The sequence below is a fragment of the Lichenostomus cassidix genome, chromosome 3, assembly GCF_008360975.1.
Source record: "Lichenostomus cassidix isolate B80296 chromosome 3, HeHo_3.0, whole genome shotgun sequence".
NCBI lineage: Eukaryota > Metazoa > Chordata > Aves > Passeriformes > Meliphagidae > Lichenostomus > Lichenostomus cassidix.
This window is the reverse complement of record NC_139483.1, coordinates 67,868,205-67,883,324: the sequence shown is the minus strand read 5'-3', so window position 1 is coordinate 67,883,324 and position 15,120 is coordinate 67,868,205. Positions and strand designations below refer to the sequence as shown.

General features: G+C 45.3%; 1 protein-coding gene across 1 annotated transcript in view; it reads left to right on the top strand.

The window, feature by feature from the left end:
* FOXO3 (forkhead box O3) overlaps positions 1-13,026 on the top strand; it is an 86,315-nt gene extending 73,289 nt beyond the window's left edge. The window contains exons 2-3 of the mRNA XM_085056198.1: positions 97-1,531; positions 12,889-13,026. Of these exons, the coding sequence (XP_084912324.1) occupies positions 97-1,497 (1,401 nt within the window). The 3' untranslated portion in view covers positions 1,498-1,531; positions 12,889-13,026. The remainder of the gene's footprint in view (positions 1-96; positions 1,532-12,888) is intronic.
* The last annotated feature ends 2,094 nt before the right edge of the window (positions 13,027-15,120 follow it).

Here is a 15,120-nt window from a genome sequence, read left to right as displayed (position 1 = left end):
GCTGTTAGCATGAGAGGTTGGTTTAATGATTGAGATTTGGGTTGTAAAACAAGTGGGGCACTGGTCTTGACGTTTTGTTTTGTTCCTTTCCTGCAGAATTCGATCAGGCACAACTTGTCACTCCACAGCCGCTTCGTCAGGGTGCAGAATGAAGGCACCGGGAAAAGCTCTTGGTGGATGATCAATCCAGATGGTGGAAAAGGCGGCAAGGCGCCCCGGAGACGTGCTGTGTCAATGGACAACAGCAACAAGTACACGAAGAGCAGAGGGCGGGCGGCAAAGAAAAAGGCAGCCCTGCAGACTGCCCAGGAGACAAGTGAGGACAGCCCTTCCCAGCTCTCCAAGTGGCCAGGGAGTCCCACGTCCCGCAGCAGCGATGAGCTGGATGCATGGACAGATTTTCGCTCCCGTACAAATTCAAACGCCAGTACGATCAGTGGCCGCTTGTCACCAATTTTGGCAAGCACCGAGCTCGATGATGTCCAAGATGACGATGCTCCACTTTCTCCCATGCTGTACAGTAGTCCATCGAGCTTGTCCCCATCGGTAAACAAACCATGTACTGTGGAGTTGCCTAGGTTGACTGATATGGCTGGGACAATGAACTTGAATGATGGACTGACAGATAACCTCATGGATGATCTCTTGGACAATATAACACTCCCTCCGTCCCAGCAGTCACCCACAGGAGGGATAATGCAGAGAAGCTCCAGTTTTCCTTATGGTTCCAAAGGTTCAGGGCTGGGCTCCCCGTCAAGTAGTTTCAACAACGCTGTGTTCGGGCCGTCGTCCCTGAATTCCCTCCGCCAGTCGCCCATGCAGACAATTCAGGAGAACAAGCAGGCCACCTTCTCTTCCATTTCTCATTACAACAACCAGACACTGCAGGATCTCCTCACCTCTGATGCACTTAGTCACAGCGACGTCATGATGACACAGTCTGACCCACTCATGTCACAAGCCAGCACAGCTGTGTCCGCCCAGAATTCCCGCAGGAATATAATGCTCCGCAACGACCCCATGATGTCGTTTGCCGCGCAGTCCAGCCAGGGCGGTCTGGTCAATCAGAACCTGTCCCATCACCAGCACCAGTCCCACAACTCCTCTCTCAGTGGCAGCCGTGCCTTGTCCAATTCCATCAGTAACATAGGCTTGAGTGACTCCAACAGCTTGGGATCCACCAAACATCAGCAGTCGCCTGTCAATCAGTCTATGCAAACACTTTCTGACCCGCTGTCAGGCTCCTCTTTGTACTCCTCTAGCGTGAACCTCCCGGTCATGGGACATGAGAAATTCCCAAGTGACTTGGACCTGGATATTTTCAATGGGAGCCTGGAGTGTGACATGGAGTCCATTATCCGCAGTGAACTCATGGATGCCGATGGGCTGGATTTTAACTTTGATTCCCTCATCTCAGCTCAGAACGTTGTCAGTCTGAATGTGGGGAACTTCACTGGTGCTAAACAGGCTTCATCACAGAGTTGGGTACCAGGCTGAAGGATCTTTGAGAACAGGGAAAATGGGCAAACAGGTCAGTGCCCCATAGATGTGGTAAAATAATTGGTTCCTTAGTTTTATTGGAGTTTGCACCAAACCCTTAATAGTTAGTCTACACTAATAATAGTAATTTGGCTTGTGATGGCTTGCTGTGTGTTGGTATGCAACAGGCACAACCAAGAAACGTGGAGGTGTGGAGGGAAATGAGGCTAGGCTATAAAAGCTGTTCGACTGAAACACTGTCAGCACGCATCTGGTGCTCAGCGTCCTTCTTAATTTAGGCATGAGAAATGTTAATGACAAATCAGGCAAACCAAGGTGGAATATTTGTGGGTTTTAGGAATCGCAGAGTTCTAACTCGTGTTCTTTGAAGTCGCAACAGATGGATTCTTTCTTGTAGCCAATGCCACATGTAGCCAAGCTGTGTAACACAGGGATGGGGTGAGGGGCTCTGCAGTCAGTGGAGCAGTGCTGCTGCTGGGGAGGAGGAAGAGTGTCTTTGCACTCACTGGGGATCAGGTGTGTGGGACAGATCTGGGCAGAATCACAGTTGTGCTGCTGCTGTGGAAACTAGGAAAGTTGTTTGGGTTCGCTTTGTCTTAAAATTGTATTTCTTGGCCAAAAAGAAGATACCAAATGGAGGAATTATATATTGGTGGGATCCTGGTCTCAGGAATGTCCTGAGTTTGATGTTTAAAGTATGCAGTAATTGTTGTCCTCCTCCCCCTGCCCCCGAGTGGGGTAGATACATTTTTCTTTTGGACTCCTCCAAGGGAGTATCTGTAGGTTTGGGTTCTGACATAGGTGATTTTAAATGTGAGCTTCTCCAGATTAATTTTTTTCAAAATTGAAATGTTTTTTTCGTTGCTTATTTTACACAGCTGGGGACATTTCAACTTGTAATCATTATTTCTGTCATCCTTTTGTGATTCTGCAGGCTCCTGCCCATACCCCTGCCTGCTTACACATATATATTCCCTGACTCATAGGGCAGGTGCTACACAAAGTGCCCTTTCTCCTTTGTTTATTTATTAGTATAAGGGAGTAAATTTCAAAATTTAGTAGGATAAAAAGTTAGCTATAAATTATTGAAAGTGTTCTATTAACCTCAGAATAGTATGTAGAGCATTGCAGTGGTGAGGTTAAATGAGGCATTCATTCAGTTTACAGCTTACTTCAAGCTTTCTCATTTTCCAGGTGAAGGATGGAAAGAAGGAGTCAGTGTCCTTTGACTTTACAGTGCATAATTTGCCCCTTTCATCTTTAATTGCATTTTCATTCACTGTTTCACAGTTAGATGTTCAAGGGGAAGCTTTGTGGTAAGTGAGCAGCAGTGGTGAACCTCCTGAATGTTTTCCTGTTTCCTGTGTGTGTGGAGCACCTCAGGAGATGTGCTGTGGTCTGCTCTCTGTGAGGGAGAGCAAGGCTGCCCAGGCATCCTCCTTTCAATCTGCAGAGCTGCTGTGCTCCAGAGAAGTAATTGGTGTGCACAGCCCTTTCTCTGTCAGTGGAAGGATTTCCTCTGGTTTCTGCACATCTTCTCTCTCATAGCAGAAGCATTGCAGTGCATGGCCAGGAGATGAGCTGTGGAGATGGGCTGTAGAGGACACTGTGTCCCAGGGTCAGAGGACAATGACCCTGAGCAAGGCAGCAACTTGGCAAGGCCAGGACCACAGAGGAATTTTGGGGTTTCTTCAGTTCCAGTGCTGGAGAAATTAGGAAAAGAAAGGGGGGAAAAAAGAGAATTGATTCAAGGATGAGGATGCAAAAATTTACAGAAGGTCGTGCTTGCTGACCAGTTCTCTCATCCTTCAGATGCGTGAGCTGCTTGGTTTTAAAAGCCTTCTTTGAATGATGTAAAAAAAAAAAGGCTGTTGGAGCTTTATTGCTGTGCAACATCCAGCAGTACAATCTGTCAAATGGGGCCTGAAAAATAGATGTTATTGACATTTTTGCTTGACACAGGCAAATAGGGCAGCCTCCTGCTCGCACAGGTTCACTTGCTGCATGTAGGTAGCAGCTGCCGCAGGGGGACTTGCGTGGGCAGCACAGAGGAGACACAGCACCTAACCTCCTTCCTCACTGCTGCTCCCTGCTGCCTCTCCACCCCGGCCTCTGGCATCCAGGGAAAGCAGAGCTGCCGTGATCTTTTTCAGGCTGCTCCCTCTGAATAAAGGAACTGACACATCTGTGTGAGCGGAGTCTCATTGCAGAGGACAGATTTATTAACGAGACAGCTCTCCTCGGTGGATTACTGTCCAGTCATCTGTGGAAGCCTCTCTGCCTCTCCCTGACAAGTGGACCGGCTGCTGCGGGGTGCCTCTGGTATCAGGTGCAAGCGCAGATGATTTCTGCTGAGCTGGTTCATCATGCACCCTTCCTCATCTGTTAAGCAGCGCTGTTTGAGAGTTTGCCTCCGTATGAGCATCTCATGTTTTGATAGGGGCTCCTCGCATGACATCAGATGCAGTTGTTCTGAATTGCTTTTCCTGGTTACTTCTCCTCTGTAGCAACAGGGATCCCTGAATTAAAATCTTCTCTCAGCAGTGTTCGTGACCCCAGTAATGAATCTTTACAAGCCCAAAGCCTGGGGAACGCTTTCGGCAGAACAACCTGGCAATTGCTTGTGCTAAATCCATTTCACAAGGGTGGCCAGGTGTGTTTTGCAGGCAGGCAGAAGCAGTTACAATGGATTATTGGCATACCTAGGAATAGTGAGTGCTCTGTTTTCTATGAAAAATAAGAGAAACATTGGAGTCAGTTTTCAGGAAGAAAGAAGGCAAGTACATAGGTATTTAATTTTTACATACTTAAGTGTAGAGGGAGGTTTACTTTGGAAGAAAATCAACTACAATTTCTTCGTAGGGAAATTTTTAAAACCCTGCAGGAGGTGCTGCTGTTTCGGGTTTAGTGGCTGTGCACATTTGCTGCACGCAAGTCTGTGCATGGTCCCTGCAAAGAGCCCTGCCCAATCCCACCCCACCAACCTGTGCCCATGAGGCTGCCCATGCCCAGCCTTTCAGAGGGTCCTCATTGAGGCATATAAATGAATTTGGGTTTGGTTTGGGTTTTTTTTCTCTTACAAGAAGGAATGGAGAAAATAAGTTGTTTTTTTTTCTTGTTTTGTTCACTCAGCCATAATTTTTTCCTCTTATTCTGACTGAGGCCTCTATTCCTCTTATCTCTACCTGCTTTCCAAAAGCACTGGATAATGCCCTCCACCCACTCAGATAATCATCACCTTGGTATTTCAGCTGGTTTATCAATAAATAAAGATATCACTATTCCCTCACCTGTCTCTAGAATACCTTTTATTTTGAAATTAGTGAGTTCTTCTCTTAGTCTGGGGTTCCCACAACTCTGCACTTTGCTCTGAGGTCTGTCTCACCTGGGAAGTCCAAAGGAATTTGACTTTTGCCAAAGAGTAATCTCAAAACAGAGCATCAGGGGAGAGTACTGGGGACATTTGCTGCTGCCTGGAAGGTTAGGAGCTGGTGAACAGTTGATGCTTGGGCAAACATTTTCTCCAGCATCAAAACCCATCCAAGAAGTTGCTTTTACCTGGTTGTTTGACTGATCCAGTTTACAATGGCACCGCGCAGGCAGCAATGCTGGCAGGATGTTGTGCATGGGGTGGAGAAAGGCTCAGCATGAGCAGGGCAGGAACTACTTGAGCTGGTGTCATAGTCTGAAAAACTCATCTAAGCTGCATCTTCTGAAAGAGATTTCAATGTGTCATTTAGCAGTACACCTCTGGGCTCTGTAATAGAGCTGTGCTGGACTCACATTGACTTGTTTGAAAATTACTTGTAAAATACTTGACAGATTAGTTCAAGTCACTCATTTCCCCTTTGTATCATGTAGGTCCCACATCATCTTACTGCAGAGTACACAAGGTGCAAATAGCAACATCATGTAATGTTCACACTCGATGATTAACATCTCTGATGAAAAAAATCTTAGGGAACCTAACAAAATGTCTGTATTTCATTAGTCCATATCAGCTCAGACTACACACCAATTTGTTAATTGGTGTTCAACCTCTTTCTGTGTACAATTCATATCAAAGATGAATAGGCCTGAGGGTGACTTCATGTTTACAACACCATCTTAAAAGTGAAAATAGGTAGTCAAAGGTCTCCATTTGGGTGGAGTTTTGAAACAGAGAGTTCTGTACAGTTTGCCACAAAGAAGATGATATTTGTTTTCTGCCAGAAATCTTCTGCCCATGAAAGCTGTAATGTAGAAATCAAAGTTGGTGGACCTCTTACCTGAGGACATTGACTCAGGACCATAGCTGCACTTCCTCCTCTTTTTCAAAAATGAGGTCTTAGGGATAGAGCTGCCAGGTTTCTTACACAGAGCTAAGGTGGGGCTGTCTGCCTTTAAAACATCTAAAGGAAATTCAAGAGCAGCACATTCTTCTGTTCCATTTCTAGTAGGCTAGTGGTTAAGGTGGTGGTACTTGTAACATTTAAGTGTTGTTTCTGCCAGCCCAAGTTTTGAAAGGTGGTTTTGTGACTAGCTGAACACCGCACATACCAAGTTTAGTCTTTGTACAAAAATATCTATGTAGGAAATGTATTTTGTGGGGAACAGGGATCCCTTCAACTCCAAGGAGGGCGTGCCCTGAGCAGGCTCCTTGGTGGCTGGGGAACACATCAGTGGCACAGGAGCAAACTGTGCTTTTGGCTGCTGGGGAGGAGGAGAGGGGAAAGTTGGGCAACCCCCATTGGGGCTGCCCCTCATGAGGTCTCACTGAAGCTCATCAAAGCCCCTTGCATGCAGGGGCCAGTCCTGGGCTTGCAGGGATGCTGTGGCTTTTGCTGTGAGAAGGCAGCAGGAGCTGACACACAAACACAATGAATTGCTCACTCCTTCTGGGAGTAGGGCTTTTTTGTTCTGATGTGTTTTTAATCTGGGTTTATGGTTTGGGGTTTTATTAACCCAGGGAAAAGATCTGTAAAAACCAGGATTGCCTCCGCAGGCTTGTGTTGTGAGTGTACAGCAGCTGAAGCCAGGACAGTGGTCTTATCCTGTGGTTTGGGTGTTCTTCTGTTGGTGTTTTATATAGATGTATTTTTTAGTACCTCATGCTTTGTCATGTGATTCAGCAGCAATAATTAGGCAGAAACTTGCTGTCCCTGCAGATGCTAAGATTACAGGATGACATACTCTCACCAGATGACAGCACAAACTGATATTTTTAGAACAGCCTGCATCAACTGGTCTCCCCAGTGCTTTCCACCTTGGATCAGCAGTGCACAGGTTTTGTTACAGAATGACTCTTTGCAAATCATCTTTATCATGTGAATGAGCCATAATGATTGTTTAGAGCTGCAGATAGATCAGTGTTGGTCCCTCGATATATGGTTTGCCTGCTAGCTGGGCTGGTTACAGGTGGCTTTTCTTTGTTCATTCCTTCCTTTGAGCCAGACTTTTAAATAGCCCCCATGAAAGCATATTTTCTTGAAGAAGTGCGTAATATGAACTCCTTTTTAGAAACATAGCGTCATGCAGCTGAGGAAAGGTCGAGATCTTTTTTTCACAGCAATTGGGCACTCAGCCCAGGTGATGAACTGACAGCTGGAGAGGTTTGTCTTGTGTTGATGACAGCCAAAAAGCACAGGTACAGCATGGGCAGCAGGAGTGCACGTTTGAGTAGCACTGTATGCCAATAGCCAGCCTTTCTGTCCTGGCCTGGGGAAGGGGGATGAAGGAAGGAAGCTTATGCACCACCACCCTGGGCTCCTGGTGCCAATGCTGAAGGATCTCCAGCAGGATGTTCCCATCAGCACTGTCCCTGACCAAGTCCCTAGCAGTGTGTGGGGACTCTGACCCTGTTAAATCAGGTACCTCTGGCTGGGTGGTGGGAATGCCCCGCTCTGCTCCAGTCTGCCGGAGCTGTTTAATCAGCTTTTCCACTCAGATTACTGCACAGGGTGGCAGTTATTGGAGGCTGGCAGAGGGGACATCTGCTGAGCAGTAATCGGACAGGGATGCAGCTTGGCTAGCGGAAGCTGCTGTGCAGCCACGGCTGTTTGCCATTACTCCAGGGAAAAAGCCACTTTTCCTTGATGATTCTGTGGAGAATGGCTTGCGTTTTTGCACTTTTACAGCTGAGCTGAATGTCTTGCCCATTGTTTTCCCCTCGCACTGCCTGCATCTCCTGGCTTTTATAGGTAATTAATTTCATACAAATGTAGATAAAATCTGCTTTTGAGGTAGGACCTTCCTTCTCTTGCCTTTTCTGCCACTTGCAAGTCATGATGGATGGAAGATGTCCTGCCTTTTATCAACATGGTATTGGCCTCTCATTTTCAACTTACTGCAGAGGAAAACAAGAAGATTCCATAGCAGGGAGGATGTTTTCAAAATAGGCTTGGTACCTGGCAAAGGAAAAAGAAACTCTGTGAGCACATTCAGAATAACAGGTACAGAGCATGTTTCCATGACACTATAAACCCATAATTCAGGATGTTTCTAGCCATGCAGGTACTTTTTACTCTAAAATATGACTCTTTTACTTCAGATTCAAAAATGCAAGCAAAATCCTTCTCTGATCTTGCACAGGTGCAGTAGTTACACATTCTTTTGTGGTCCACAGTAGACATCTCCTTCCCGGTGCTCCCAGATGCCTAAAGAAAGCACAGTTATTCCAGCTGATGGGCTTTACCCCTAACAAAGGATATATTTTGCAAGTATTTTTGACCTTCTTCCTCTAGTCCAGTAGCACCCTGCCTAAAAATGGCTGTGTTGAACACCCAGGCTGATGTCTCTCAGTCAGTGGCAGTGTCACCCATAACTGGCAGGATTTCCACCCCACTCCTAGGGCTCCTGAGCAAAAGGCAGGGAATAAAATTGACCAAAAGGTTGCCAAGTAAGAATCCTGATGACCCTATGGAGAGAGTTGTCCTGTATCTAAGCTCTTATGTGTTGGCCAGGGCAGAAGATTAAACCCAGCCAGATACGATGGTTCTCAACAGCAATTGCGTATCAACAGTGTTTCCTTTTCAACTGTAAATGGGTAGAAGGGACTGTACCCACCTTTGAGGGTAAAATGAACTGCCCAGAGGAGTAGTGGATTTTCCTTTGCTGTAGATACTCCATACTTGACAGGATCCTGAATAACCTAAACTAAGGCCTTGCCTTGAACAGAAGTTTGGACCAGATGATGCTGATACCTTCCAGCCTGGACTTTTCTATGGTCAAGGTGGGATATCAGAATAACCTGCTTATAAATAGCTGTGGCAGCTCACTACAGTTCTGGCCTTTCTTCCCAGGGAGCTGATACAGGATGAGAAAATGATCTGCTGTCTTAAGTTACACTTGCTTCCAAAATACTCAGTTGTCTCCTATGGCTTGCAGCATTTCTTGGAAAAAGAGCAGCAACAGAAGGAAAAGGGACGTTTCCATGCTTTATGAGCTTTTGCAGTTACCAGCATGGCAACAATTTAGCTCACATAAGTCCTGGTTCTGTGCTGGCATTCTTCCTCTTTCCATCCTTCTCCCTTAGTCACTGCCCCCAGTTCTGAGCTGGGAAAGATCTATTTTTACAAGTAGAATTTAAAGAGGTGAAGTTGCAACATGCCTGAAAGCTCAGGGAAAAAAAGCCCATTGAATTGCCAACTCTTTTGTCTGTCACTGGGCTTTGTCCTCTGACCTCAGTGTTGTCCCTCAGCACAGAGCCATCCTAGTGCAGCATGTGCTAAGCCTGTGGGGTGTCACTGTGGCATAGGGATTTCCAATTTTTATTGTGCTTGAAATAAAAATATCATGCTGTAATTCTGGCAATATCGAAAGATACTGGCCACAGTAGTTATCTTTCTTACTTGTTTCTAAACAAATTCTGTGTATTTTTTGGTCTTTCACTGTGAAACTTCAGGCAGAATGTTAACTTGTAACCACACATAATCAAGTCTTGCTTTTTGAGCCTACCCCCACTTTGGAGGAGAAACTCTTGCTGGAGGTGATGACAAATCTCAGAGCACAGGCACCATAACGAATGCACATCTGTCACTAAAGGACACAAGTTTCCTTGGAAATGTTTCCATCCCAAGTGTCTAGACAGTAAAAGTAGTTACTGGGATTTCCTGCCCCTGGAGATTTGTTGCAAAGCGGTACTCAGGGAGAGCATTTGTTTTACAGACCTCTAAATGGTGGTATTTTCCAAGATGAGATCCACTCAACAAACCTTCCAGCCAGATCTTCTTCCAGGAGGTCCATGTTAGGCTGCCATACAGAGGCACTGTGTGTTGGTAGTACAGCTTCTTATACCATACTTGTGTAAGGGAGCACATACCCTTTTTTCCAACAGAAAGCTGTATGTGCTGATTGCTGTGCTGGCTCACTGATGGACCAGGGCACATTACCTATGCCATGCTCTGGGGAGCATCACTGCATCACCTTTCTGTTCTGAAGAAATTTCCAGTGTGGCATAATTGGCACCACTGGGAATCAAAGGGAGAAAGTAATAGGTGGCAAATGATTCTTCAGAGCTGCTCCAGGGGTGCACAAGCTGTCATGGGGCTTGGGAAATGGCCCTCCAGTTAAGTGATGGAATGATGTGAGACAGAGGTGAAGAAATGTCGTTGCTGGAGGGAAATCAGAGCCAGTCAGCTTGGCCACAGAGCAAAGTAAGAGTAGCATTTGTAACTGGTCAGTAGCAAGGCAGAGGATGGGAGGGCAGAGAATAGGACAGAAGAAGGGGACATCTCATCTCCTGCATGAAGGTTTGCAAAGCTTTTAGCAGGGCCTGTTGCAGTAGGACAAGGGGTAGTTGTTTTAAACCAGAAGAGGGGAGATTTAGATAAAATACAAGGAAGAAGTTTTTTACAGTGAGAGTGGTGAAACACCACAACAGGTTGCTCAGTGAAGTGGAGGATTACCCATCTATGGATGTGTTCAAGGCCAGGTTGGATGGGGCTATGAGCAACCTGATCTAGTTGAAGATGTCCTTGCTGACTTCAGGGGGATTGGACTAGGCAATTTTTAAAGTCCCTTCCAGCCCAAACCATTCTATGGTTCTGTGATAAATGGTGATGTGACTGGAGCACTTGTTTCCCTGCCTTGATACAGTTTTCATTGCCCTGGAGCATCGGGCCACTAATTCAGGATAAACAGAGTCTATTTGTGGTGAGACAGAAAGCAAGAGCATGTGGGTCTATGACAGACTTTTAACAGGGTCATTTGAAGAGGGGCAGGTTAAGACTTTGATCTGCCTATTTTCATTTTTTAATCCATTTGCAAAGTCCATGTAAGCAGAGCTGTGGAAATGGAGTGTGGTTTGGTTCTGCTATGTGATGCACAACTCAGCCGTGTATCTGTCTCCAGAATGTTGGCACTGTCAGAAGTACAGGTCACTCAGGAAAAAATATCAGGCAATGCCACTTCCACAAAAGATGCTCAACTTAACCCATCTCCAGTTTTTTCTTGTCCCTTGGTTGCATAGTGTAATATACCACCTAGATTTTTAATTTAAACGTTAAGCAATAGTCTGGTACTTTATTGGGAGTTTCTGGACTCATTTAATCAATAGCTTTATTTAAAGTCAGCAAGACTTCTCACACGTGCCACAGTTAAGCCCATGCTCAGCATAACTGGCAGCTGCCTGAGAGGGAGCTGACTTGCTGGGCTGTGGCATTTGGGACCTGAGCCTTGCCTTCAGAGGATGTTGCACTTTGGGAAGTCACTATTTTCCAGCTCCCTCTGATGCTCAGGTTTTAAGAAGTAGAGAAATGGGCTTGCACTTGTTTGAGCTGCATATGAGCCACTAGGCAGGTTTTGGTGGGGGCTACCAGGCCTGTCTGGGTATCTTCTGCTGACCTTGTTAGGCCATTGGGACACACAAATGGAGTCATTGCCAGGCAGTCACATTAACGAACAGCCAGCGTTAATTTGCCCTTCGAAAATGAAGAAATCAATATGTTGATCCAGTCAGAAATCCTTTTATTCACAAGACAGTCTACCCCAAACCCCTCCACATAATTAAGGCTAAAGCCAAATTTTGTTTGGGTGAAATGCACAATCTGTCTGCTCCCTAAGCTGTGCTGAATGAAGTTCTCCCCTAATGGCACAGGGAGCAGCTGTCACACTGTTGCTCTAATAACCATGAGACAAAATGATTAAATTTCCATCAATCATTTAGCATTATCAGAATAGGTCATTTTAATAAATTGTTATCATAGGATCAGTGCCTGGCACCTTAGACAGGAGACAGTCTTTGAGTGATCTTCCTTGCAGGAGATGCTCATCCTGATTAAACCAGCAGCTCCACTAAATCCACCATTTTTCGTGAGGGTGCCTGATACCAGGGTCTTTTGAAAATAAAGACATTCCTATAATCAACTCAATGGCTTTTTGGTTTCAGCCAGTGTCCCCTTGTTCTTGCACTGTATAAAAAATCATCAATCTTTCATCTTGAGGAAAATCTTCAAAAGGTGGTAAGTGGTGTGAGGGGACCAAACCCTGTTTCCAGAAGTCATTTCAGAGCCAGAAGCTACATGCCCAGCAACAATGGATGTCTACCAAGTGGACTTTCTGAAGATGTGAGATGATTTAATAGGAATGTTTAAATGCACAAACTTTCCAAAACCCTATGTGGTGCCTGCCTATATCTTAAGCCACTGAGTACCTTTAAAACTCTGTCCCCTTGGCCCCCTTGGTTCATCTGTTTTCAGTGTTTTACCTACTTAATGTGTCCCTTCATAGTCATCTCCATGCTGTATCCCAGGTGTCTTCCCCATGCTTCTCTCTCCATGGAAAAGTTTTTTGGCCACAAAATAAGATGAACCCCAACCCAGTTTTTAAAGCCAGGTGGACCCTGTCTGTTGATGGTGTGTTGTGTGAGCAGGAAAATGGAAAACTCCAAAGTCCACACTGAAACTCATGGGTCCTTACTGTTTGTCTTGAGCAGGCTCTTTGTCTGTCATTCAAGGGTGATGGTGGATGTCAAACACTTACAGAAGATTTATTCAGCTTTTTGGTGATGCTGAGAAAAGGTGATCATGAAAAATGGAGAAAAGATGGAGGATACTTCATTGCTTCACTGGGAAATATGCTTAACAAACAGGCAATGCACTGGGTTTCTGTAAATTGGACTTGACCATCATTTTTCAGTGGAGAGAGGGCTTTTTCTTTCCTGTTTGGGAGCAGCTAAGCCAGCAAAGAAACACTTGAACTTTGGCAAGGGAAAAGCATTTTCAGAAAGGGTCAACTTATTCCTGGCTATATGTTTGAAGCTTCTGGGTGCAAACATATCTGAATTGCTCCTTCATGTAAGCTGTTGTTTTATTTGGAGGTTTGCTTGGTTGCCTTTTTTGTTGTGGTTGGTTTTTTTCTGACATTTAGTAATCTCACTGTCTTTTCTTCTTTTTTCTTCTTCCTCTCCAGGCCCTCAAACTGACACGAGATGTAGAGAGAGAACCCTTTGCCAAATCTGCTGTCAGCAAGTGGACAGTGATACTGTTTACAGCTTACGACCTTTGTGAACCCTGCATTATTTTCCTAATGAAGCAGACTGTTAATAGGCCCCTTACTGGAGTGAAGAACCTACTTTTTTCCCCCCTCTTTTTTTTTTTTCTCTTTTTGTTGGAAATTGAACTCATTCAGAAGTATGCAAAATCTTCCTTTTCTGGGATGGCCAAGCACCTGCTGTGGAGACAATGTTCAGCACCATCCTGTTGAGAACACACTGTGTAGCCTTTACAGTAGTTACTTGTCAATCAGTATGTGGTGTTTCAATATGTTAATGGTTTATGGGATGTTTTAAGTTGGCTTTTCTTTTTGGAGGTTTTCCCCATCTGCCCACCCTCCCCCCTACAACCTCCAGTTTGATTTCCGTAGATTTTTAATCATTTTTGCTTTCTCTCCCTGGGGAATCTGAGGCACTGTGCACATGCAAGGAAATGACCGTAACCCAACACTGCTCAGGTGTCAGGGTTTTCTGAACATACAGCGTTTGTCAGTCCTATCAACCGGCTGAATTCCAGAGAGAGGGGATGTGCGTGGCCTGTTTGTTTGTTGGGTTGGTTGGTTTGTTTCTTTCTTATTCTTTCCTTAAATTTAATGGTACACCCCTGTTTTCCATAAGGGTCAACCCAGAGTTGGTTGCAAAACAAGGGAAGCCGGCAAGTTTGCCTCTTGGCTCATGAGGATGGACTGACAACGGGTGCCGTGTCCCTGACGTGCACCAAGGCAGGAGCCCCTTTCCCGCCTGCTGGAGCAGGCTCCCCTCCTGCCTTGGGTTAGCAGAGCCGCCCCCGCTGCCGCAGTGAGCTGGGAAGGAGTCACGGGCTGAGCTGCCACACAAGGTGAATACAGTCACTTGGAGAGATGTGTCTGAAAACACAGAAATTAAGGGAAACCTAGCGGCTGGGCATCGGCAGGTCATCATTGCAGTGACAACGCCAGGAGCTGAGGCACAGGTCACTGCAGGGTGTGTTATGGTGTCAGTGATCCTGTTTATTTTTGTTGTTGTTGTTTTGGACATATCCTTGATTATTTTTTTCGTTCTCATTATGTATAATCCGTTGTGGCAGAAGAAGCAGGAGTGGGAATGGCAAGGTGACAGTATCGTACAAATGGCTTTTCATATGAGTATAGATTGTAGCAGGATAAATGACACCGAAAGACAAGGCAGTTTTATATATTTTGCTTCTAAGATTTTCTTTTGTAAAATGAATAATAATTAATAATAATGAATAAAAGGTATGGTGCTGTATAGATCCTCTCTATAATCTGGAAAGTTTGATTACTTTTTATTAGTATCTTGGGGGGGAGGGATGCAAAAAAAAGAGGGGAAAACACCAGTGGTACATAGGAACTCGGTATGAATAGGTTCTGAATAGGACAGTGTATACATAATTCTCCAAAGCGATATATGAAGTTTTTTTTTTTCCTTTGCATAAAAGCATTATGCATATAAATATATAAATATATTTTATTATGTACAGAAATGGATCATTATGCATGGATGTTAGGAAAACAAAACTAGCATTTTAACCCAAAGTCTCAGTGCATGAGTTCCCACCGACCCGTGTCCCATGCAATGTGGAGTGACTCCCTCTCACCACTGCCGCTGCACGTGCACAGTCATGCACCAACACACACACGCATTTGTGGGCCCCTCCTCTCTCCTTACTTCCCAGGTCCCTGAGGTGATTTTGGTGAAACAACAGCTCCTAGTGTGATGGAAGTTTTGGTTTTGTACCATAGCCCCCATGCTGTTCTCTCATAAAGATGCACCTCTTGGTTTCTCCCTCCAGTTATGACTGTGTGTAGGCTCTGTGCAGTTGTGGTTAGCATAGCCCTGTAGCATATCAACTCTTCCAAGCAGCCAAGGGTTTATCATTTGCCTTTTAAAAAAACTTCTCTTTTTTTTTTACACAGAGGGGATCTATTTGTCAGCATGTGGCCTAGTTTATTGCATTCATTGGAGCTGGCTGGTGCGCATTGCCCGTGTCTGTCAGCAGCCAGCTTCCCAGGATGCTTGTGTGGCACACCTGGGCACCTGGCTTACCCCAGTCCAGTTGCAGGCACCTTTTACTGAAATTAGTTAGGAGTTCATCACGGGCCTCCTCTGAGCGTGTGCCATTAGCTCTTAGTGTCTTGGTACACCTCAAA